The sequence below is a fragment of the Canis lupus genome, chromosome 12, assembly GCF_003254725.2.
Source record: "Canis lupus dingo isolate Sandy chromosome 12, ASM325472v2, whole genome shotgun sequence".
Taxonomy (NCBI): Eukaryota; Metazoa; Chordata; class Mammalia; order Carnivora; family Canidae; genus Canis; species Canis lupus.
Genome location: NC_064254.1, coordinates 47,096,018 through 47,121,225, shown reverse-complemented (window position 1 = coordinate 47,121,225; position 25,208 = coordinate 47,096,018). Strand labels below are relative to the sequence as shown.

At 37.7% G+C, this 25,208-nt stretch overlaps 1 protein-coding gene and 1 pseudogene across 8 annotated transcripts in view; one reads left to right on the top strand and one right to left on the bottom strand.

Moving 5' to 3' along the window:
- Window positions 1-25,208, bottom strand: part of CFAP206 (cilia and flagella associated protein 206) — a 67,835-nt gene that overhangs the window by 27,268 nt on the left and 15,359 nt on the right. For 2 of the 8 annotated variants that reach the window (XM_049092343.1, XM_025444758.3), the window contains exons 2-4: window positions 4,238-4,350; window positions 3,545-3,628; window positions 1,095-1,185 (exon numbers count right to left, since the gene is read on the bottom strand). In XM_049092343.1, the coding sequence (XP_048948300.1) occupies window positions 1,095-1,185; window positions 3,545-3,628; window positions 4,238-4,345 (283 nt within the window). In that variant the 5' untranslated portion in view covers window positions 4,346-4,350. Of the gene's footprint in view, window positions 1-1,094; window positions 1,186-3,544; window positions 3,629-4,237; window positions 4,351-5,695; window positions 5,798-5,983; window positions 6,243-25,208 lie in introns of those variants that run through there. The other 6 variants (XM_025444759.3, XM_025444760.3, XM_025444761.3 and 3 more) reach the window with 6 other exon arrangements.
- LOC112658520 (NADH dehydrogenase [ubiquinone] 1 alpha subcomplex subunit 2-like) lies at window positions 20,957-21,255 on the top strand (annotated as a pseudogene).

Genomic DNA, 25,208 nt, shown 5'->3' with positions numbered 1-25,208 from the left:
TGTATGCAAGCACATATAGTATAAATACACATGTATGTAGCATAAATATTCCTGTTCAATTATGTACTTTTTTATTTTAATTCTAGATAAATTTCCTTTGAGTAGAATAATTGATAATATGATGCTACATCAAGAACTGTTTCTCTCCCCCCTCTTCCTGTGATATGATGGGGTCTAGGCTTAATTGTGGCAGGAGCCACAATTCACTAGTAGTACAATTCTTGCAACTAACTTAGTAAGACACCCCATTTTACTATTTCAAGGGCAATAATTCACATATCAACCATCCACAGTTCACACCTGTACTCTTACCACAAAAACAACTGAGAACTTTATGCAAATTTTAAAAATCTAAATTACGATTTCATCAATTCCATGATTACTTATCACTTTAACATCTCATTATTATTAAGCAAAAAAGCAAGATATATAACATATATATGTAGCATAACTGAAAATTCAATACACAGAGGGAAAAAATGATAACAAAAATCCCCAAATGGATAGTAATGATTGCATTACAGTGGGGCAAAGGCACTCTTGTCTATAGAGAAATTTATTTTCCTTTTTCTCTTGTTGCCAGTGTGTCTTTGATGTATGTACTATGCTATTTACATAAAGAAATATGTTCTAAACTTAAATTTCCCATCATTCATTTCATTTTGGAATAGTTACCTAGGTAAGCATTATAAGATAATAATTATAAAGCAAAAACAAAAAAAATCAGCAAATTAGAATCTTTTAACTTTAATGGGCTGGTTGTTTTAATTTCTATTTATTGTATATTATTAGTGCTATAACAGCTAAAACACAATAGACTTGGAAGCATTACTATCAGAGGCATAATAATTAGAATTGACTTTTAACACAAAGGCCATTGGTGTTTTTCTCATTTACCATTTCCATCTATACTATATGCTTCAAAGTTGGAAAAAATTTCAAAAGATAGCTTAAAAATTTAAATTGTTCATTGTAAACCCATTAAAACCCTTACTATCTGAAATACAACAGGAATCTTTTTAAAAAGGTATCAAAATAGGTAGATATATGTTACCTCGACTTGTATAATTCATATCAAAGTAGATATATGTTACCTCGACTCGTATAATTCATATCAAAGTAGACTTGCATCTTAATGGTGTCCAGGGATGGATTTTTACTATCCAACAGCCGACACACACAAACCTAGAAAAAAATACCCATGAATGAAAAAAAAATACCCATGAATGTTTCTAGTTACATTTTCTAAAATACTCAGAAGTATTCTTTAAAGTTATTTTCAAAAAAATTGAGACACATCAAAGCAGTGGTTTCTGATACTTATCCACCAATAACTCCTTTTATTATTATATTGCTCTTTGAGGACTTCAGGCTTCATAGTTTACCCAATGGACAACAATTATTAAGTAATAAGTTCTTTCCCTGAGGTCACCGATATCACTGTACTCAAGTGGCTAACAGCCTAGTTGAAGGCAAGAAACTTGACACTTTTGCTTAGTCTATGCATCTGAATGTGGCTAAGCGCTCCATGAAGAGTATGCTCCTGGCTAGAGCTCACCTAGGGCTCTTCATTACTATTTATTCAAGACTTGAACAACACTTCTTTGCAGATTTGGGGGGTTACTTGAATTTTATGAAAAGCTGTTCCTCTGCTCACAAAAGTTCTCTAGCTCTGCCTTCTATTTCAAAATTTCTTCCTCTGGTCTGTTTTCTCCCATTTTTCCTCCCACATACATTGCTCATTCCACTTCCTTGCTTTGCCCCTTTAGATGAACAACCTGAATTTTTCTTTTCTCTCCTCTCCTCCAACTTCTTTCTTTCCCTTCTCATCCCTTAGGCTTTATTTCTGCAGCTGCCAGGCACAGCAGCACCAACACTCTCAATGCACCTCCCTGAGCACCAACACTGCTTTTCTGGGAGCGGGACACAGAATGCAAGAGTGAGGCCTGGTCACTGCATCTGAATCCATCCAGGGATAAAAGCACTGTTTTAAATGCAGACTTTACAAATATGAAAATTAACTCATCCACATGATTTTTAATTAAGAAAAAAGAAAACAGTCTTTTCCTCCGATGCAGGATGTACACTGATAATTTATGTACCTATCATATTAAAAGCATATTGAGTTTAATTATTTCCAACTTAGTTGTATTGGGGGGGGGTGAGGGGGTAGGAAACAACTCTTCTTGAGCCCTGAAAAAGAGAAAAATTTATTTTCTGACTCTCCTTGATTCTCCTTCAGAACTTTCCAATAAAATTTCTGGCTGACCATCACAGTCACTTTGCTAAGTCGTATTGCAAGAACAGGCTTCCTACCACATTTAAAATCAGCACAGAAAGATCCAGCTCCAGGCTACTCTGGAGAATCACGGTGTCTCTACTGCAGAATCATCCTAACAACATATTCCCCCCAGCTCCAGGCTTCCAAGACTCTTCTTGATTCCTGTGGCATCTGCATATGGACTCGTGTGCCACTATGTGAATTGTCAGATGTGAAAGAAGATGGGGATGATGAAAGTTTTCTCTGCCATTTGTTTGAGCCCAGAAAATACCCATATACAAGCCTAGGAAAGCTTGCTTCAAGTCTTTTATGTGAAGGAGGGAATTAATATTAAAATCATTAAGCCTGGGAGAAAAAAAGAAAGTTGAACTTTTAGGAACTACATCTAGGAATGTTCAGAAAATAAATGTAAGCACCTATATCCAGGGAGTCAAACTTAAAACATATGAGAAAATAGGAAGCCTTGGTGGCTCAGTCAGTTAAGCACCTGACTTTGGCTCAGGTCATGATCTCAGGGTCCTAGGATAGAGGCGCTTGTCCCTCTGCCCCTGACCCTGCTCATGCTCTCTCTCAAATAAATAAATAAAATTTTAAAAAAGAATGTGAAAAAACTAATGATGTCTAAAATTCTTAAAACTGGGGTTCAGGCACATATACTTGATTTCTAACTATGAATTATTTGCTGTGGCTTCAATTTTTCCTTTAGAATTGAAAAACACAAATTACACTGAATGAATAATTATCTGAATCTTAATTTAGTGCTAGGTCTATAGTATATGAACAGTCAGTTAATGTTCTCAGTGTAACATTAGATTAATAACAAGATGTTTCTAAAATACACATTTAATGACATTGCTACCTGCCAGTATCCATATCCATCCTTCCTTACCAACAGCCCCAATCTGGATTGGGGACAAGATTTGTTCAGCTGAAAACAGAAAAAGAAATCAATGTCCCTGGCTCGCCTGCAGTACCATTCTGGTCAATAAATGTAAACAGATGGGAAAAATTCTAAGAAAGCTATTACTTTCTGAATATAGTGACTGACCCAACTGGCACATGCAAGATGGTGACCCAGGAAGCCAGGAAAAACAACCTATGTATCTTTAGACTTTATGAGAAACAATAAATCTCACATTTTTTTTGTACCACCAGTTGGTAGGGTTTTGTTTCATGAAGCTGAAGGCAATAATGGCTAATACATATATTGTATTCAGAATTGCAAACAAATAATTTAAAATTTGAGAACTGTCGTATAATCACCTTAACAAGTTTCTGTACATCACTTTTCATGAGGGTTCTATCCATGTTAAAGCCATTACTGGGGTCCAAGACAACAGCTTTCACCTGAGAGTGGAAAGAAGCTATTAAATAATTTTATTTCATATAATTATGAAACTGGTTTGTTTCCATTTTTTAAACTGCCTCCTGATTACTCAGGGGTCGATTATTCAGCTGATTTTCTTATTATTACCCAATTCACCAGTGCTTTCATTAGAGGTTGAAGGAAGCAAGCAATAACCATCACATTTGAATATGGTGTTTGAAAAATTATGTGGAGAAATAAATTGAAAAAAGTGAATAGATTTTAGATTGGGAAACTATTTGAATATTTTATCATATTTTTATTATGTATTGTTAAATCTAAAGCAAGAATAGAGAGACCAAGGCAATGAGTAATTTTTATAACAGTGAACAAAAATACATGCTACAGCTCTGACACAACAATATTACCGATGCTTCTAAAACAAATCAAGATCTTCTAAATCAGTGTCTATAAATCTAGAATGACATGCTTCATAGAAAAAAATAATTTTTGCTAACTTGTCCAGTGGCCTCAATATGTTTTCAGCAGAGTAACATTTAGGAAAGCTTCACAAAATCTTAAGAGGGAAATCAGCACCACTTAAAGCTATTTTTCAATAAAGCAATAATTCAAAAAATATTCATTCTTACCATAAAAGCAGCCAGAGTTTCAGAAACAATCTCTCCATGGCCTGCACATTCTTGTCCTATTTCTCGAATGATATTCTTTATAACACTTTCTGCCTGAGTGGGAGGCATTCTGCCTAAGTAAAACAATGATTATTTTTTTAAAGAACTGTATTTATATATGATTTTTTCCTCTTAGATTTGTAAAGAGTCATTCTATTATTTATTAACCTATTAGTATTTATTAGCATCTATAAAAATTTAAAAACTTTTCTCTAATTTATAAAACTGAAGGACTTTGTTGATGACAGAGCAATCAGGACTTCAAATTGGAACGGAAGTATTTCCTATTTTGTGAAAAATGACATAAATAGAGCCATTTTCAAAACAGAACTGGAGCAGCCATTTCAGGGGAACTGCTCTGCATGTCCTCTTCTCTTCTTTACACCTTTGAACTAAGCCCAACTGCCAACATCCCAAGAGTCAGCAAGAACGAGAAAATCCTGTTTGAAAAGCAATAAATAAGAACTCTTGACTAGCGACCACTTCACTTACCCAATGACTGAAGTACAAATCTAGCCCTGCTTGTCAACACCAAAGAGCTCTTCTTAAAAACAACCTACCCAAACATTTTTCTTCCATAAAAACCCTGAATCCACCTCCTTTAATTGGCGAACTATTTGGGTTTCTACCCAAATCTGTACATCCCCAATTGCAATCCTTTTATCACAAATAACCGCTTTGCCTCTTGAACTGGTTTCTTGTTTTTAGGTTGACAGTCTAAATGCTGGTGATTACCAAAGGTATATTTATATCATGATATATATTTTTCCAATTTAATGACTGAACTGTATTAGGGAGGTAGATTTAATGAGAAACCCCAGTCCTATCGGTGCAGGTGGCAAAATACAGTTTTTAGGCGGAAATGTTTAGTCCGCCACATTCACTAAGTGATCTCTCATAATTACATGGGACTCTAGGAAAACAATTCTTGCTCAAATCCTCTAAATTCTCTTTCCTGCGCATCCCAGCTGGAGTTTGGGCTTTTGACTAAAAATATAAATGAAAAAAAAAACCAAAACATATTATGTGAAATATGGACATTTTGAAAGATAAACTCCTAAATTATTAATTCCATTTACTACAAACCAATAAAGGGTGGTACGTTTTAATGAGTTTCCCCATCTTCCCAAGCATCAGTAACTGAGCACTGGGATTCTTTGCACGTAGAGAGGAACAAAGGCAATCCGGGTAGATAAAGCGAACTCTCAGCATCACTAATGTTCATTTAAGGTAGCGCTTGGCATTTTGTCCAGTAGAATCAGACGGCCTGGGATCCGTGGCGACCCCATCATTTTCTAGCTGAGACCCTAAGCATTTGCTTCCCCCCTCTGAGAGCCGGTTTCCTTCTCTGAAACTTTGGTATGACTAGTACCCTCCTCCCAGATTGTCCCAAGACCTAAGCGAGCTCTGTGCACCTACTGGTTAAAACAGTGCGAGGCATAAAAGGCATAAAGTAAGCGATTAGAACAGCGGCTTGCAACAGGTACTCAGGGTCAGCGGCGCCTGCGCGCGTTCGCGAGAGCTGCGGGGGCGGGGCGGGGGCGGGGCGGGGGCGGGGCGGGGGCGGGGCGGGGGCGGGGCCGGGGCGGGGCCGGGGCCGCAGGGGGTTGCTACGGACTCGCCTCCGCCCCACTTCTCCCCTCTCCCGCGGTGCCCCGCAGACACCCGAAGACTCAGACGCGCGCTCAGCGGGATGAGAGGTCTGACCTGCCGACCTGGGCGCCTCTGACCGGACACCACCCCTGTTTCCGCTGAGTCTGGGCGCCGGGAAAGGAATTCTGACGGCAGCTGAGTCCCAACCGAGGCTGCCCCGGGCGTCCAGCCGCGGGGGCTCCACCTGCTGCGCACGCGGCCTCCTCTGGCGGTACACCTGGGGCTGCGGGGCGCGGCGCCTCGAGGCCCCTCCACGCCCCGCTCTGCCCTGCCTCGGGCAGGCCGCGGTACTCCGCGTGGGCCCAGTAACCGCGGAGACAGAACGCGGAGGCCCAACCCAGGGGGCCTTGTGGGCGGAGCCAACGTGGGGAGGCGTGGCCGCGCCCAAACGCCAGAGACTTTGCCCGAAGGGATGGGCAACAATTTTTTTTTTTAAAGATTTTATTTATTTATTCATGAGAGACACAGAGAGAGGCAGAGACACAGGCAGAGGGAGGAGCAGGCTCCATGCAGGGAGCCCGACGTGGGACTCCATCCCGGGACTCCAGGATCACGCCCCGGGCTGAGCCACCCGGACTGCCCTGGGCAACAATTTTTAAAAACAGAAATGAACAAAATATATAGAAGGTCCCAAACCTGGTAGAGAAAAGCAGGCTCACTGCACCTTAGTGGTTAAGGGTGTCAAACACGAGGTTTCTTAAGAGTATTTACTTGGGTGAAAATTAATGAAGAGAAGTCTCCCTAAAAGCGGACTTGGAAGGCTGGAAGGGGTGCCTGCAAGGGGAAGCCCCTCCCACTCCACCATTAAATTATAGGAAGAATTGCCAATTAAAGACCGCAACGGAAGAATCTTCAAAAGGAAAAGAATCGTCAATTACAGCCTGAACAGGGAAGTTGTACATTGTAACCTATGAGAAATCGAATACCCCTGTACCTCAGCCAATGAGAAATCCTCATCCCCCTGGACTCTTGCTTTTCTCAAACGGACTTTTTTTTAATTTTTTTTATTATTTTTTTATTTTTTTATTTTTGAAGTCTATCTATTTGACAGAGAGAGAGAGGCAGGCAGAGGCAGAGGGAGAAGCGGGCTCCAGGCTGAGCAGGGAGCCCGGTGTGGGGCTCCATCCCGGGACCCTGGGATCACAAGCCCGGCTGAAGGCAGGCGCTTAATGGACTGAGCCCCCCAGGTGCCCCTCTCCAATGGACATTTATTGAAAAAAAAAAAACCCTTCTACCTTCCTCTTTCTTCTCAAGAAAATAATGTTCCTTGTCTTTGTTGTATTTGCCTTTGGTTTTGTGTAACTCTCTTGTCCTAAATTGCAATTGTCTGTTATTCCCGAGTAAACTCGCTTTGCGGGCAAACTAATGCAGAGCCCTATTTTCAAGGTTAACAGTTACTAGTGTGGGAACCTATATGGCCTCTAAAAGGGAGACAAGGCGGAGGCAGGAGCCAGTTTGGAGAGGATGGGAAAATCGAGAGGTTGTATTGTTGTATGGAGTTTATATAAAAGTATCTAGTTTTAAAAACCAAAAGCAAAAAGGATTGTTGTGCCCAAGATTGCGAATCCGAGAAACCACCAAGGAGCCGACACCCATGCAAGTACATGGGGGTTTATTTACAAGCTCGAGTTTGGGTCCAAGTATACTCCATACAGCAGAGCAGGGACTTGGACCCCAAGACTAAGAAGCACAGCAGTGTTATAGGGGCCAGTGGCCAATGAGATTGTAACATACGCAGAAAGTTGCACAGTCATGTGGTCCACACGCAGGTGGCCAATTGAATCACGATTCACCCTATAGTGACCATTTGAACTAGCCTATTATTCTGGTTAGAGAATTGGCGCGCAGGTTTGGCGGGCAAAAGAGGGGTTTTCATTCCTTGGCTGGTTAAAGGTCAGAGGTCCCGCGTTCGTAAGTGTTCTGGTTTCTGATAAGGGTGTGCTTAATAGCTAAACTAGGGTGAGGGAGTGCCTTAAACAATAGGCAGGTCGTGGCGGTGGGGTGGGGGGGTACATGAGATGGCAGGTGTAGCACAAAATGGAGTTAGTCCTGCTCTGCTTGTCCAGGGGTAGGGGATTTTTGTTAGATTTCCTGGGTCCCACAGGATCACAGTTTAATTTCATGTCCTGTTCAAAAGAAGTCTGTAACAGGATGGTGTAAGATGCCAGAAGAGAAAACCACATTCAGGAAGTACATGATAGGGATCCCTGGGTGGCGCAGCGGTTTGGCGCCTGCCTTTGGCCCAGGGCACGATCCTGGAGACCCGGGATTGAATCCCACGTTGGGCTCCCGGTGCATGGAGCCTGCCTGTGTCTCTGCCTCTCTCTCTCTCTCTCTCTCTCTCTCTCTCTCTCTGTGACTATCATAAAAATTAAAAAAAAAAAAAAAGGAAGTACATGATAAGGACCACACCCAGGACTGGAGTTGGGATGATGAGGTTTTGTTTCTTAACATTAAGGTTGATTAGGCCCGCCTACTGACCTGAAGTACGAAACAGGATTAACTCTATACCAGAAACCAGTATCAACAAAGTTTTATTTTTAAACAGGCTACTGCCAGTAATTTTTTCAAACAGTAAAGGAATACAGTTGACCCTTGAACATCCTGGGGGTTAGGTGCTCTGACACCTACCTGCCTGTCCCCCTAGCCCTCACCTCCACGTGGAAAAATGATATGTGACTCCCCAAAAAACATAATTACTCATAGCCTACTGTTGACTTGAAGCTTACCGATAATATAAAGAGTTGATTAGCACATATTTTGTATGTTGTATGTATTATATTCTGTATTCTAATAAATTTAGAGAAAAAAATCACAAGGAAAAGACATTTACAATGCTGTATATTTATTTTTAAAATAAAAAATGTAAAAAAATGAAAAAATTAAAAAATTTTAAAAAATACACATAAAAGTAGACCTGCGCAGTTCCAACACATGTTGTTCAAGGGTGAACTGTACAGAATATATTTTGCTTAAAGATATTCTTAGATTACTAGGAAATGAATAACCACAGGAATGCACAAGTTATAGTAAAAAAGGATTTTATTTATTTTCCCCTTCTAGAAAATTCTCCTAGAATATGGATGAAGCTTGTGCAAAAATAGATGTGCAGAGTAGCAAGTTATAATAGCAAAACGTTAGAAATCTAAACACTTGATATTTAAGGAATGTTGTCAAAGTGAATATAAGGCAGATATTAAAAATAATGTGAACAAAAACCTTAAGTATGTGTCTAATGTTTTTAAAAGCTAAATGCAAAATGTATATACAGCATGCCTTCAATTATATTCATATATATGCGTATATAATATATATATATATATAAAGTGTATAACTCATGTACCAGTATTCTTAGCAGTGTTTGGATCTGAGTAAGGGTAAGGTATTATTCGTTTTATTTTCTTTATTATTTGAGATGGCTAAGTTATTATTTTTATTTCTTTATACTTTTTTAGTATTTCTAGATTTTCTTTGATGAGTATATATTGTCTATGAAACAAAATGAAGGAAAAAAATAATGGGGAGAGGGGCTAGCTATATGTAGAGAATGAGCCCAATTTGGAAACTGTAAATAGACAAGGTAAAACAACCAAAAGGAAAGTAAAACAGCAAAATTTTAAGTGGTGATATCTAGGCAATAAGATCATGGCTATTTTCTTCTTTATACTTTAGGATATCTACCAAAATGTTTTTCATAAGTGTATTTCCTAAATGTTTCCTAAACATTTCCTAATGTGTCTGTCTGATGCTAATTGCCCATCTAATATCAATTTTCTCTTCTTTCTTACTAAACCTGATTGTGTGGTTGTGTTGTGAATGATAATGTTCTGTGCCAGAAAGAAAGAAAGAAAAGAAAGAAGAAAGAAAGAAAGAAAGAAAGAAAGAAAGAAAGAAAGAAAGAAAGAAAGAGAAGAAGATCTCACACCCTCTTTCAGCTAGAGGTGGAAACATGTGATATGGTCCTGGCCAGTGAGATTTAAGTGGAACCACTGGATAGATGTCAGAGAAAACCCTTTCATTTTATGTCTATCTCCTTCCCTTTTCATTGTGCTTGAAATGAGAATGTACTAGCTGAAATTCCAGCCTTATTGTGAACATGAAGATGAGGACTACAAAAATCTACAAAGGAGCCTGAGTCCTTGGTGATATTATAGAGCATTCATATCAGTCTTTTTGACTAGCTACCTCTGGAATTCCCATTACATCAGAGAAAATGAAACTCTACCTCATTAAGCCATTGTTATTTAGGTTTTCTGCTACATTCAGCCAAATTCAATAGGTACGCCTTTAAAAATATTATTTAGCCTTTTGTGCTTACTGAATTATTGGTTCTAATTCTTCACTCTCCTGACATGAACACTCTTACCACAGACTTGTATGCTTCCTCCCCCTTTGACTTGGAGCTTAGTTCTAGGACTTGCTTTGCCCAATGGGATGTGTGGAAGTGAGAAATGTGCCAAATTCAGAGACAAGGACTTAAGAGACCCCGTATTTCTCCTTTTCCTCTTGAATCTGTATCACTGCCATTAGAAGAACATATCCTGGGAATTCTTTGGTCCCAGGAGAAGAATGAGAGGCAAATGGAACAAAATTGCCTGAACCAATCTTTCAGTAAGATATACAGCTATCCAATTGGGCCCAACCTAGATCAGCCTAACTCCAGACAAGCTGTAGATGTGTGATAATTAAGAAGTGTTGTCTTCAATCACTAAGATTTTTAGTAGTGTATTATACATTATTATAGTGGTACTAGTTCATTTGTAAATCTTTCAACAATTCAAATTTCTCATTTATAAAACATAGATAATAACAGCATCTACCTCACAGAGTTGAGCATAAAATGTGGTAATACTTATAAAGCATTTAGCATATGACTGATATAAATAAAAGGATCATTAAATTTTAGATATTATTATTACCCTTATCACTACTATTATTGAAAAAATCAAGTATGAAAATATATTTCACATTCCCATGACTTATTGGACTTCTAGTCCTTTAGAACTAATTTTTTCTAGTTTTAACAAGGCAGCAATTTAAAAAGAAACATGGGAGACCGAGAGAGTGCCTCCAGAGAATCTTGTCAGAAAAAAATAATGGTAGGAGATATATTTACCTTGAGAAAAAGATAGCATGAGAACTGTTAACATTTTTGTTTAACAAGAAAAGACTTTAAGTATCAGAATATCAGAGCAGAAATCTACATACAGTAGTGGATTTAATTTAACATAAATAAATAGAGCTGACCAATTGTGATGGAAGTCATACTAGAAGAGCTGAGCTCCAGTTTATTAAATGTTTTTATCTCAAAGTTAAAGGATTACCTTCAAGGATGTTGTGGATTTAAAAATCCACAGCTAATATCACACTCAATGGGAAAAAAATAAGAGTTTTCCCCTAAGATCAGAAATGAGACAAGGATGTCCACTCTCATCACTTTTATTCAAAATAGTATTGGAAGACCTAACCACAGCAATCAGACAAGAAAAAGAAATAAAAATCATCCAAATTGGTAAGGAAGAAGTAAAACTTTCACTATTTGCGGATGACATGATACTATATATAGAAAACCCTAAAGAGCACCAGAAAAATACCAGAACTTATGAGTTCAGTAAACGTGTAGGATACAAAATCAATATACAGAAATCTGTTGCATTTCTATACACTAATAGTGAAATAGCAGAAAGAGAAATTAAGAAAACAATCCCATTTATAATTGCACCAAAAAAAATATCTAGGAATAAAGCTAACCAGGGAGGTGAAAGACTCATACTATGGAAATCATAAAACCGATGGAAGAAATTGAGGTTGACACAAACAAATGGAAAGACATTCCATGCTCATAGATTAGGAGAATAAATACTGTTAAAATGTCCATACTATCCAAAACAATCTACAGATTTAATGCAATCTCTATCAAAATACCATTGGCATTTTTCACAGAACTAAAACAGGTAATACCAAAATTTGTATGGAACCACAAAAGATCCCAAATAGACAAAGCAATCTTGAAAGAGAAGAACAAAACTGGAGCTATCACAATCCCAGATTTCAAGATATACTACAAAGGTGTAGTGATATAGTATGGTACTAGGCACAAAAACAGACACATAGATCAATGGAACAAAATAGAGAGCCCAGAAATAAACCTATGCTTGTGTGGTCAACGAATCTATGACAAAGGAGGCAAGGATATGCAACAGGAAAAAGATAGTCTCTTCAACAAATGGTGTCGGGAAAACTGGACACTATATGCAAAAGAATAAAAATGGACTTTTTTATGTGCACAAAACTTGACTCAAAATGGATTGAAGACCTAAATGTCAGACCTGAAACCATAAAATTCCTAGAAGAAAATGTACGCAGTAATTTCTTTGACATCACTATAGAAAGGTTTTTCTAGGTATGCTTCCTTTAGCAAGGGAAATAAAAGCAAAATTAAACTATTGGGACTACACTGAAATAAAAAGCTTTTGCACAAGTGAAGGAAACCATCAGCAAAACAAAAGACCATCCACCAAATGGGAGAAAATATTTGCAAATGATATATCTGATAAGGGGTTAATATCCAAAATATATAAAGAACTCCCACAACTTAACAGCCAAAAAACAATTAGTTCAATTTAAAAATGGGCAGAAAACATGAACAGACATTTCTCCAAAAAAGACATACAGATGACCAACAGACACATGACAAGATGCTCAACAGCACAAGTCATCAGGGAAATGCAAATCAAAACCACAATGAAATATTACCTTGCTACTGCTAAAATGTCTAAAATCAAAACACAAGACAAGTGTTGGCGAGGATGTGGAGAAAGGGGAACCCTCATGCACTGTTGTGGAGAATACAAACTGGTGTAGCCACTGTGGAAAACAGTATGGAGGTTCCTTAAAAAATTGAATACATAATTACCCTATGATCCAGTAATTCCATAACTGGGTATTTACCCAAAGAAAACAAAAACACTAATTCAAAAGAAAAATGCACCCCTGTGTTAGCCAAGGTATGGAAGAAACCCAGGTATTCATCAACAGATGAATTGATAAAAATGGGGTGGTGTGTGTGTGTATATTACTCAGCCATAAAAAAAAAAAAAGAATGAAATGTTGCCATTTGTAACAACATACATGAATTTAGAGGGTATAACGCTAAGTGAAATAAGTCACTCAGAGAAAGACAAGTACCATATGATTTCACTCATATGTGGAAATCTGAGAAACAAAATAGAAAAAAAAGAACAAACAAAATAGACTCAACTATAGAGAACAAACTGGTAGTTGCCAGAGGGGAGGTGGGTGGGGATGGTGGGTGAAATAGGCAAAGCAAACGAAGAGTACACTTATCATGATGAGCACTGAATAATGTACAGAGTTGTTGAATCACTATGTTGTACACCTGAAACTAATATAACAATATATATTAATCATACTGGAATTAAAAAAAAAAAAGAATGTTGCAGACTTCATTCCTATGACTAAGTGACTTTAAGATATCAGGAACCACCATACTTTTATAGAAGTGAGTATATATTTTCTTTTTCCTAAAGTCTTTTTTTTTTTAAGATTTTATTTATTCATGAGAGACAGAGAGAGAGAGAGAGATAGGCAGAGACACAGGCAGAGGGAGAAGCAGGCTCCATGTGAGAAGCCTGATGTGGGACTCGATTCTGGGACTTCAGGATCAGGCCCTGGGCCAAAGGGAGGTGCTAAACTGCTGAGCCACCAGGCATCCCTCTTTTTCCTAAAGTCTTAAGAGCAAATGAGTTGAATATTTTAGTGTTTATGAATTTTTTGAATGTTGAACAGTGTAAATGTTCTCCTTGTTGAGTGTCTGAATTTTGTTGTCTCCCTTGAAGTAGTGCTGAGCTTTCTTTGTTCTTTTTCAGACAGTAAAATCATTTGTGGATCACTTTGATTTCTTTGAGGACTATTTTTAAGCTTTACTAGAATGAGTCTAGAGTAGTCTTCACTCCAAGGAGAATTTGTCCCTACTCCTAAGTTATGGCTGCTTTGAGGTTTTCACAGAAGATTCTCTGTACTCTGGCTGGCCACAGATCCAATGTCTGCTCATCTTCTGTGAATTCTGGGAATTATTTAGCTTACAGCTCTCTAGTCATTCTTTGCTCAGACTCAGATTTATGGAGCTCTATTTTTCCCCCTTAGCTTCCACCTTTCAAATTCTTCTACCTTTCAAATTCCATTTCCCTCAGCCTCTGGGAATGCTGCACTCCATCTCTTCAACTCCGCTGGGTCTCCAAACTCTATTTGAGTTTATTTTCTCATGATCTGGAAAATTCCTCCAAGCAAAAAGTTGGGGAAACCAATTTCATATGTTTTTTTTCTCTCAGGTATCACACTCTTTGTTTTCCAATGTCTGAATACAATTGCTTTACAGATTTTGTCCAGTTTCCAGGCTGTTTGTGACAGGAAGTCCAGTTATTATTTTGTCATGGTCGCAGTAGAGCCCTGAGTAATCTTGGAGAGAGGATAATAGGAAATAGTCACCTAGGAGAGTAGAAAAGTATGCTTAATAAAAATTTTCAGCTCATTATTGGGAAGTGTGAATATTCATTTGAAGGTTATAATCATGAATATAAGGTGAAACCAATCTTCCATGTAAAGTGACTTTATTCAGACATTGTTCAGTAGTCCAGGAGCAGCATGGGAAGAGTAGATGGTGGTCTACTCTGGATTTGGAGTGTTGCCAGACTAGCTGTTATAATGATAGTCTAGGGCTTTTCAACCAGCTTTAATCAACAAAAGCAATTATGCAGTTCTTTAGATATTGCAAAGATCTTACTAAGAAAATTTCCAGTTATTCACAGAGATATAATTAACATTTGGAAGAGTACTTTAGGGTTTACAAGGTTGTTTCACAGATAACAAATGAGCTGTTCCTTACAACAGCCTCACAAGAAAATGAACTTTTGTCATTTCAGTTTATACATTTCATATTCAGAGTGTGTAAGAGACCAGCCTAAGACTATGCAATTACTAAGTCACAGAACCATCTTAGTCCAATTGCTCTAAACAGTCCTTACAATTTGAAGGGAACTCTCAAAGATTCTGTGAGAAGTTCTACTCTTTCCTCCAGAAAAATACATAAAATCCCTAAGTTGCATAGAATTTCAGAGAACTCACAAATTCCCTGAAGCTCACGAAAGTGTCAATGGCCTCTTAATTAAAAATCTTTAATGTACCTGTGGGCCCTAGGATGGCTTCATGGTTTGAACATCAACTCTTGATTTCAGCTGGGATCATGGTTCAGGGTTGTAGGATCAAGCCCCAGGTCACAATCTGTGTGCAGCAGGGAGTGTACTCCCAATTCTCTCTCTTCCTCTCCCTCTACACCTCCCCACACCCAAACCCACCCCCCACCACTGCTCAAATAAATAAATCTTAAAAAAAAAAAAAAGAATAATGTACCTGGACAGGGGTTAGTTGGATATTCACTTTATAATTATTTATTCAAGGGCACATATGTATCAACCTTTTCTGTATATATATTTCGTAAAAAAGTAAAGAAAAAGCACAATAATGTAGAACTTCTCTACTTTTCATTATGCTTTTTGGCTATACCATTGAATAGAGTTTCATCCAGGTTTTCAAAAAAATCCTCAAAAGTTTAAAAAAATTCAGATCTTGTGTTTTTCACCTATTACATTTTTGTTCTCTATTATTTATATGCTATGCAATAGTTAACCACTTTTTTTTTTGGATAGCTATCGTGTTAGCCTATGTAAAACATGTAGTATATCAATTTTGAAACCACAGTCGAGTCATGGAATTAGACCCAGAGAGTCTTAAAATTAGCTGACAATTTCCTTTCCCAGTTTAACTTTCCTTCTCTGTAAAGATGTTTGATAACAAGAGGGAAAATGAATTTTCAGGGTAATGATGTGAAAGAAATTGTGGAAGCAAAAACAATACAAGTTACCCTTAATTCAGTTTCTTTCAGAATAAGCATGAACTATTTTAAGTCTATTTTCCTGCATCCTTTCACTCAAGAAGATCATGAGATTATTTTTTAATCATCTTCCTTGGAGAGAATACTTTTTAAAAGTTAGTTACCTGGGCACGGATATGAAGAGGTAGAAAAAAACAGAGTTGAGTTTCCTGACATAGAAATAGCATAGCTTCTTAAGTTTTTTAGTCTGACACTTAAAAAAATCTACTTTTCTTGGGAAAGAATGTGCAAAGATCATAAAAGATCCTGAACCCAACTCCTCCCACGTACACACCAAATCTACAGCCATATATGAATAATTTCCCTCTGAAAGAGATCTGAAAACTAGAGTAACTGCTTTCCATAACAAAGGGTAAAAGGACATCCAGACAGGTAGGAGAGACACAAACAAGGTCCTACAAAAAAACCCACCCCAGCATGGTGACACACAACAGAGAGGAATCTCACCAGACAAGTGCTTCTCTTGGAGGAGCAAGGGGTTGATGCCCTACACAGGACACCCGGGCTTCTTCCTGAGTCTGCACCAGAGAAAAGTTCCTAGGACATCTGGCTTAAGAAACCATTGTGCTGACATCTGGGGGTTCCAAAGTGCTATGGGATGCTCAGAGTCCCCCTCAGAGGGCTCACACATGCAGTCTTGCTGCTTGAAGAAACAGCAATTTGGAAAGCCCTAGTGTCAATCCACAAGCAAAAAAGACTATCATAGGCACGGAGGTTCTCCCCAACAAAGAAGGGTGTCAAGCCCCATATCGAGCAACTTCTGCCCCAAGGATTTGCACTAGGAAAACAGATACCTATAATGTCTGGTTTTGAATACTGGCAGGACTTAACTCTGAGAGTTTTGAGTATTAGTGAGGCTTAACTCCAAGAAAGTGAGAGAGCTATAGGAAAATGAGACTCTTCTCTTAAAGGGCCTGCACACAATCACATTCACTCTGAGAACCATCACAAAGGCAGCACTTTGAAAAGTGCCTGGGCCATACACAAAGGAAATGTATTGATAATTTCAAGAAGTGTGCAGGAGGACAGGGATCTATATATACAGAATTGCTGGCAGGTGTCATTTTTCTTGTCTTCTTTCAGTCTAACTCACTGAACACTGGCAGGTCCCAGTTCTGACACTCCATCTACCTTGCTAGCATTTCCTACCCCCACCATAGTGATCCTTAGTGGCCCCATACAGCCCAACACATTTCTCCAAAGCAGATCCTGTCCTTTCACACCCAGTGGGCTGTCTTGGTCAGGAACAGTGGCCTTCCAAAGCAACTGCTGCCCTGGGGAAGGGAAGCTAAGCCTACTAAGCAGCACACCTTTAATGGTTGCAGTTGGGCATTGAAGCAACAGGGTCAGGGTGTGGAGCTGAAGAATACAATAATGGAAATGAGAAACACACTAGAGGGAATCAATAGCACATTATGGGATGCAGAATAATAGAAGAGCAATCTTGTAGGCATAGTAGTGGAAATCATCCAAGCTGAACAACAAAAAGAAAAATAAATTTTTTAAAAATGAGGGTAGGTTAGGGGACCTCTGGTAAAACATCAAGCATACTATCATTTACATTATAGGGGTCCAAGAAGGAGAAGGGGGGGGCAGAAAACTTATTTCAATAAATGATAGCTGAAAACTTCCCTAAGCTGGGGAAAGACACAGACAGGTGTAGAAAGCATGGACAGCTCTAAACATGATGAACCCAAAACTAGTCCACATCAAAACACATAATAATTAAAATGTCAAAAATTAAAGACAAAGAGATAATCTTAAAAGTAGAAAGAGAAAAGCAACAAAGGAACACCCCATAAAATTATCAGTTCTTTCTTCAGCAGAAAATTTGCAGGCAAAAAGGGATTGGCATGATATATTCCAAGTGCTAAAAGGGAAAAAATTATAGCCAAAAACACTCTACCCAGCAAGGTTATCATTCAGAATTGAAAGAGAGATAAAGATTCTTTGAGACAAAAGTTGAGGGCATTTATTATCACTAAACTAGCCTTACAAGAAGCGTTAAAGGGACTAATTTAAGCAGAAAAGAAAAGGCTCTAGGTAGAAGAAAATTATGAGATAAAAAATTTCACTGCTAAAAGCAAACATGTAGTAAAGGTAGTAAAGCAATCACTTATAAAGCTAATTCAAAGGTTATATAAAATCAATTACATCTATAATAATTAGTTAAGGGATACACAAAATAAAAGGGTATAAAAATATAGCATCAAATATATAAGTTGTCAGAGGGAAGTGTAATAAAAAATGGAGTGTTTTTAGAATGTGTTCACACTTAAGCCACCATATCTTAAAATAAACTGTATATAGTCTGTTACATGTCAACCTCATGGTAATCACAAATCAAAAACTTATAATAGATACACAAAAAATAAAGAGAAAAAAATCCAAGCATAACACGAAAGAAAGTCGTCAAATCACAAGGAAAAGAGCAGGAGAAGAAAAAGGAACACAGGAGACCCACAAAGCAGCCAGAAAACAATGGAAAAAAATAGCAATAAATTCATCCCTATCAATAGTTATTTTAGATGAAAATGGAATAAATGCTTCAATCAAAAGACATAGGGTGACTGAATGGATAAAAAAACAAGACCCGTTCTATGCTGCCTACAGAAGACTCACTTCAGACCTAAAGACATACAGACCAAAAGTGAGAGGATGGAAAAAGATGTCCCATGCAAATGGAAACAAAAGAAAAGCTGGGTTAACAATGCTTACCTCAGACAAAATAGACTTTAAAACAAAGGCTGTAACAAGAGACAAGGAAGGGCATTACATAATGATAAAAGGATCAATCCAACAAGAAGATATGACAAGTGTAAATGTTTATGCACCCAACATAGAAGCATGTAAATATGTAAAGCAAATATTAACAGACATAAGGGAGAAATTGACAGTAATACAATAAAGTAGCAAACTTGAAAATTTTTATTTATTTATTTATTTATTTATTGATGAGAGACACAGAAAGAGAGGCAGAGAGAGAAGCAGGCTCCCTCAGGGGAGCCTGATGCAGGATTTAATCCCAGGACCCCAGGATCATGACCTGAGCCAAAGGCAGACACTCAACCACTGAGCTACCCAGGCACCTATAAGTAGGGGACTTTAACATCTCACTTAGATCAATGGATAGATTATTCAGACAGAAAATCTGTAAGGAAATAGTGGCTTTGAATGACACATTAGACCATATGGACTTAATGAATACACAGAGCATTCCATCCCAAAACAGCAGAATATACAGATTTTCAAGTGCACATGGAGCATTCTCCAGAACAGATCACATGTTAAGCTACAAAACAAGTTTCAATAAATTTAAAAGACTGTAATCCTATCATGCATATTTTCCCAACCACAATGCTATAAAACTAGAATCAATTACAAGAAAAAAGCTAAAGAAAAAACACACACATATGGAGGCTAAACAACATGCTACTGAACAACGTATGGGTCAGCAAGAATTCAAAGAGGAAATTTAAAAATACCTTGAGACAAATGAAAATGTTCAAAATTTTTGGGACACAATAAATATGTTTAAGAGGGAAATTTATAGTGATATAGGCTTTATGTTAAGAAACAAGAAAATCTCAAATAAACAATCTAACCTTATAGCTAGAGCAACTGGAAAAAGAAGAACAAACAAAGCTCTAAAGTAGCAAATGAAAAGAAATGGTAAAGATCAGAGTGGAAATACATGAAATTGAGACTGAAAAAACAATAGAAAATGTCAATGTGGGATCCCTGGGTGGCACAGTGGTTTAGCACCTGCCTTTGGCCCAGGGCGCGATCCTGGAGACCCGGGATCGAATTGCACGTTGGGCTCCCGGTGCATGGAGCCTGCTTCTCCCTCTGCCTGTGTCTCTGCCTCTCTCTCTGTCTGTGTGTGACTATCATAAATAAATAAAAATTAAAAAAAAAAAAGAAAATGTCAATGAAACTAAGAGTTGCTTCTTTGGAAAGATAAATGATATCAATAAATCTTTAGCTATACTCATCAAGAAAAAAAGAAAGAGGGGTGCCTGGGTAGCTCAGTGATTGAGCATCTGCCTTTGGCTCAGGTCGTGATCCTGGGGTCCTGGAATCAAGTCCCACATCAGGCTCCCATAGGGAGCCTGCTTCTCCCTCTGCCTATGTCTCTGCCTCTCTTTCTGTGTCTCTCATGAATAAATAAAATCTTTTTAAAAATAAAGAAAGGAGAAAAAGAAAGAATTCAAATAAATAAAATCAGAAATGAAAGAGAAGTTACAACTGACATCACAGAAATATGAAGGATTGTAAGAAACTACTATGAAAAATTACATGCAACAAATTGGACCACCTAGGAAAAAATGGATAAATCTTTTTTAAAAGATTTTGTTTGTTTGTTTGTTTATTTAAGAGAGGGAAAGTGAACAGGAGGGAGAGGGAGAAAGGATCTGAAGCGGACTCCACACTGAGCACAGAGCCCAACAAGGGGCTTGATCCCATGACTGCAAGATCATGACCTGAACCAAAACCAAGAATAGGATGCTTAACCAATTGAGCCAGGCTCCCGCCAAAAATAGATAAACTCTTATGAACACATAGTCTTTTAAGACTGAGTTAGGAAGAAATAAAAATTTTGAACAGACCAATTTCTAGTAATGAAGTTGAACCAGTAATCAAAAAACACACACAAGTCCAGAAGCAGATGGTTTCACAGGGGAATTCTACCAAACATTTAAAGAGTCAATACTTATCCTTCCCAAATTATTCCCCAAAAAATTGAAGAGGAAGGAACAGCTCCAAATGTATTCTATGAGGCCAGCATTACCCAGATACCAAAACTAGATAAATATACTATGAAAGAAGAAAAATTACAGGTCAATATCTCCAATGAACATAGATGCAAAAGATCTCAAGGAAATATTAGCAAATCAAACTCAACAATATATTAAAAGGATGATTTACCATGATCAAGTGAGATTTTTCCAGAGATGCAAAGATGGTTTAATATCTAAAAGTCAGTCAACCTGATACACCTCATTAACAAAATGAAGGACAAAAATCATATGATCAAGGGTTGGGTACCAGAAGAGATGTTGGTATCTGCAGCAAGTCAAGGGATCCAGGCCTAGCTGGGCCTGCAAGAGATTGGTGTCCACTTTGTCAGTGCTTTCCTGGCAGTCAAGGTGTCAGGGAATTCACTGAGAAACCCTATACGGAGCTGAAGAAGACAAACCCAGACCTGCCCATCCTAATATACAAGTGCTCCAATGTGCAGCACAAGTTCCCAATCCACAATGAATGTGGCCAAGAGAAGAATGTGTCTTTGAACAACTTCAGTGCTGATCAGGTAACCAGAGTCCTAGAAAATGAGCTAAGTTGCAAAGCCTGAAATCTCCACTAAGGATTAAGCACAACAGCATCACAGCCTGAGCTTTGCTGGACTGAATACAATGTGGAAAATTATGTTTTCTTTCTTTATGAAGCTTGTGCTGAAAAATGTGATCTCGCGATATCTTTTTCTCATTCCTCTTTCCAACCTTTGTTGTACAACCACTGAGGGAAAAATAAAGTTTTATTTTGTTCATCCAAAATAAAATCATATGATCATCTCAATAAATACAGATAAAGCACTTGACAAAATTCAGCATCCATTCATGATAAACACCCTCAGTGAAGTGGGTATTTTTTTTTTTAAGATTTTATTTAATCATGAGAGAGAGGCAGAGGGAGAAGCAGGCCCCATGCAGGGACCCCGATGTGAGACTCGATCCCAGGACTCCAGGATCATGCCCTGGGCCAAAGGCAGGCGCTAAACCACTGAGCCACCCAGGGATCCCTTGAAGTGGGTATTAAGTGAACATACCTCAACATAATAAAAGCCATATGTGACAAATTCACAGCAAATGTCGTTCTCTGGTGAAAAGTTGAAAACTTTTCCTCTAAGATTAGAAACAGGACAAGGATGCCCACTCCTACCACTAGGCACAATAAAAGGCATTCAAATTGCAAGGAAGAAGTAAAACTGTCACTTTTGCAGATGACATGATACTTTATACAGAAAACCTTAAAGACTCCATTAAAAATTTTTAATTAATAAATACATTTAGTAAATGTGCAATATACAAAATTAATATTCAGAAATCTGTTACATTTCTATACACTAATAACAGACTAGCAGAAAGACAAATTAATAAACACTTCCAGGGACACTCGGGTGGCTCAGCGCTTGAGCATCTGCCTTCAACTCAGGACGTGATCCTGGAGCTCTGGAATCAAGTTCCACATTGGGCTCCTGCATGGAGCCTGCTTCTCTTCCCTCTGCCTATGTCTCTGCCTCTCTGTGTGTCTCTCATGAATAGATAAATAAAATCTTAAAAAAATAAATAAACATTCCCATTTATAATTGCATCAAAAAGAATAAAATACCTAGAAGGTGAAAGACCTATACTCTGAAAACCATAGGATATTGATGAAAAAAAGTGGAAACAACACAAATAAGTGAGAAGATAAATCATGCTTATGGACTTGAAGAATTAATATTATTAAAATTTCTGTACTGTCCAAAACAATCTATGAAATCAATGTAATACCTATCAAAATATCAATATTATTTTTCATAGAACCAGAACAGATAATCCTAAAGTTTGTATAGAACTACTAAAGGCTCCAAAAAGCCAAATAAATCTTGAGAAAGAAGAACAAAGCTGGAGTTATCACACTCTCAGATTTCAAAACTATGGTAATCAAAACAGTATGATACTGGCCCAAAAATAGACACATAGATCAATGGAATAAAGGAGAAAGTCCAGAAATAAACCCAGGATTATAGAGTTAATTAATCTACAACAAAGGAGGCAAAAATATACAACAGAGAAAAGATATTCTCTTCGGTAAATGGTTTTGGGAAAATTGGACAGCAACATGCAAAAGAATGAAACTTGACCACTCTCATACCATATACAAAAATAAACTCAAATGGACTAAAGACCTAAATGTAAGACCCAAAACCATAAACTTCCTAAAAGAAAATGCAGCCAGCAAATTCTTGGCTATTAGTCTTAAAAATATTTTTTGTGTCTGTCTCTTCAACAAAAGCAAAAACAAACAATTGGGACTACAACAAACTAGGAAGCTTTTGCATAGTGAAGGAAATCATCAATAAAACAAAAAGGGAAGCTACTGAGTGGGAGAAGATATTTGCAAATGATATGTCTGTTAAGGGATTAAACAACAACTCGATTAAAAAATGAACAGAGAGGGCAGCCCGGGTTGCTCAGCAGTTCGGCGCTGCCTTTGGCCCGGGGTGTGAACTTGGGGACCCGGGATCAAGTCCTGCGTCGGGCTCCCTGCGTGGAGCCGGTTTCTCCCTCTGCCTGTGTCTCTGCCTCTCTCTCTCTCCTCTCAGTGTTTCTCATGAATAAATAAATAAGTAGTTTTAAAAAAATAAAAAATGAGCAGAGAACCTGAATAGATGTTTTTCCAAAGAGGACATAAAGATGGCCAATAGATACATGAAAAGCTGCTCAACATCACAAAATCATCAGAGAAATGCAAATCAAAATCACAATGAGATATCACCTCATTCCTATCAGAATGGCTAGTATTGGGGATCCCTGGGTGTCTCAGCGGTTTGGCGCCTGCCTTTGGCCCAGGGCGCCATCCTGGAGTCCCGAGATCGAGTCCCACCTCGGGCTCCTGGCATGGAGCCTGCTTCTCCCTCCTCCTGTGTCTCTGCCTCTCTCTCTCTCTCTCTCTCTCTCTCTCTATCATAAATAAATAAATAAATAAATCTTTAAGAAAAAAAAAGAATGGCTAGTATTGAAAAGAGAAGAAATAAATATTGGCAAAGATTGGAAGAAAAGGAAACCCTTGTGCATTGTTGGTGGAAATAGTTGGTGGACCCACTGTGGAAAAGACCATATAGGTTTCTTCAAAAATTAAAAATAGAAATACTCTATGATCAGGTAATTCCACTGGTGGATATTTACTCAAAGAAAATGAAAATATTAATTTGAAAAGATACATGTACTCCTATGCTTATTGTAGCATTATTTATGATAGCCAAGGTATGGAAAGCAACACAAGTGTCCATGGATAGATAAGTGGATGAATATGTTATGTATGTGGAATATTACTCAATCATAAAAAGAATGAAATATTGCTATTTGCAACAACATAGGTTGACCTAGGTGGTATTATGCTAAGTTAAATAAGGCCAACAGAGAAAGACAAATGCTATATGATTTCACTTAAATGTGGCATCTAAAAGCAATAACTGAGCAAACAAAATAAAATAGAAACAGACCATAGATATAGAGAACATACTGGTGGTTACCACAGGGGAGAATGGTGGGGAGATGGGTAAAGTAGGTAAAGGGAATTAAGAGGTACAAACTTCCTCCGGTTAGAAAATAAATAAGTCACAAGTATGCAGATATGCAAAGTATAGCCTAGGAAATATAGCCAATAATATTGTAATAACTATATGCTGACAAATGATGGTGACAGATGATAATTGCACTTATGATAAGCATTTCATGGGGTATATAAATATCTAATCATTATGTTGTATGCCTTAAACTAATATTGCATGTCAACCATACTTCAAACAAACAAGCAAATAAATAAAATTATTTTTTAAAAATCTATTCTTTATGATTTTCAACTATCTCCAAAGGTGACAAATGATGAGGAAAGCATTAATTCTTTGTTTCCCCTCTTTTTCTCCATCACAAGAATCAGCCAGTTGAGCAACAACAAATCTTAGGATTAGATTTTCACCACCTAAATCAGGGAGAAATTGAAACTTTTACTGTAGATACCCAAACATGGGGTCCTCTTCTTTCATGTATTATAAAAATCAAAATTATTAAAACATAAAACGAATAAATTTAATCAGTGAATTATATTCTAATCAAATTAAAGCCTCTATAAAAATGTGGAGGCAATAGTGATTCTTAAAATTATTTGCCCCTTAACCAGGTAAATTTCATACACATAGTCCTAATCAGGAAAACCTGATCCAAAGCATAAAAACCTTTGCTAATATCACCTCTGTGGCAGTGATTCTCAACTCTGGAGAGTGAAGGGTAGCATACTTTGGGAGTCCCTTGTGATGAACTCTGATATGCCCAAAGTATGCTACCTTTCACTCTCCAGAGTTGAGAATCACTGCCACAGAGGCGATATCAGCAAAGGTTTTTATGCTTTAGATCCTGTCTTTTACTCACCTACTCCCATACTCATCTCCAATCTTTAGCTAACAACCAATTCTTCATTAATGTCTTTCAAATCAGTTCAATTCTCTCCATTCCCATTTCTCCTGCATTAAAGCAACTATCT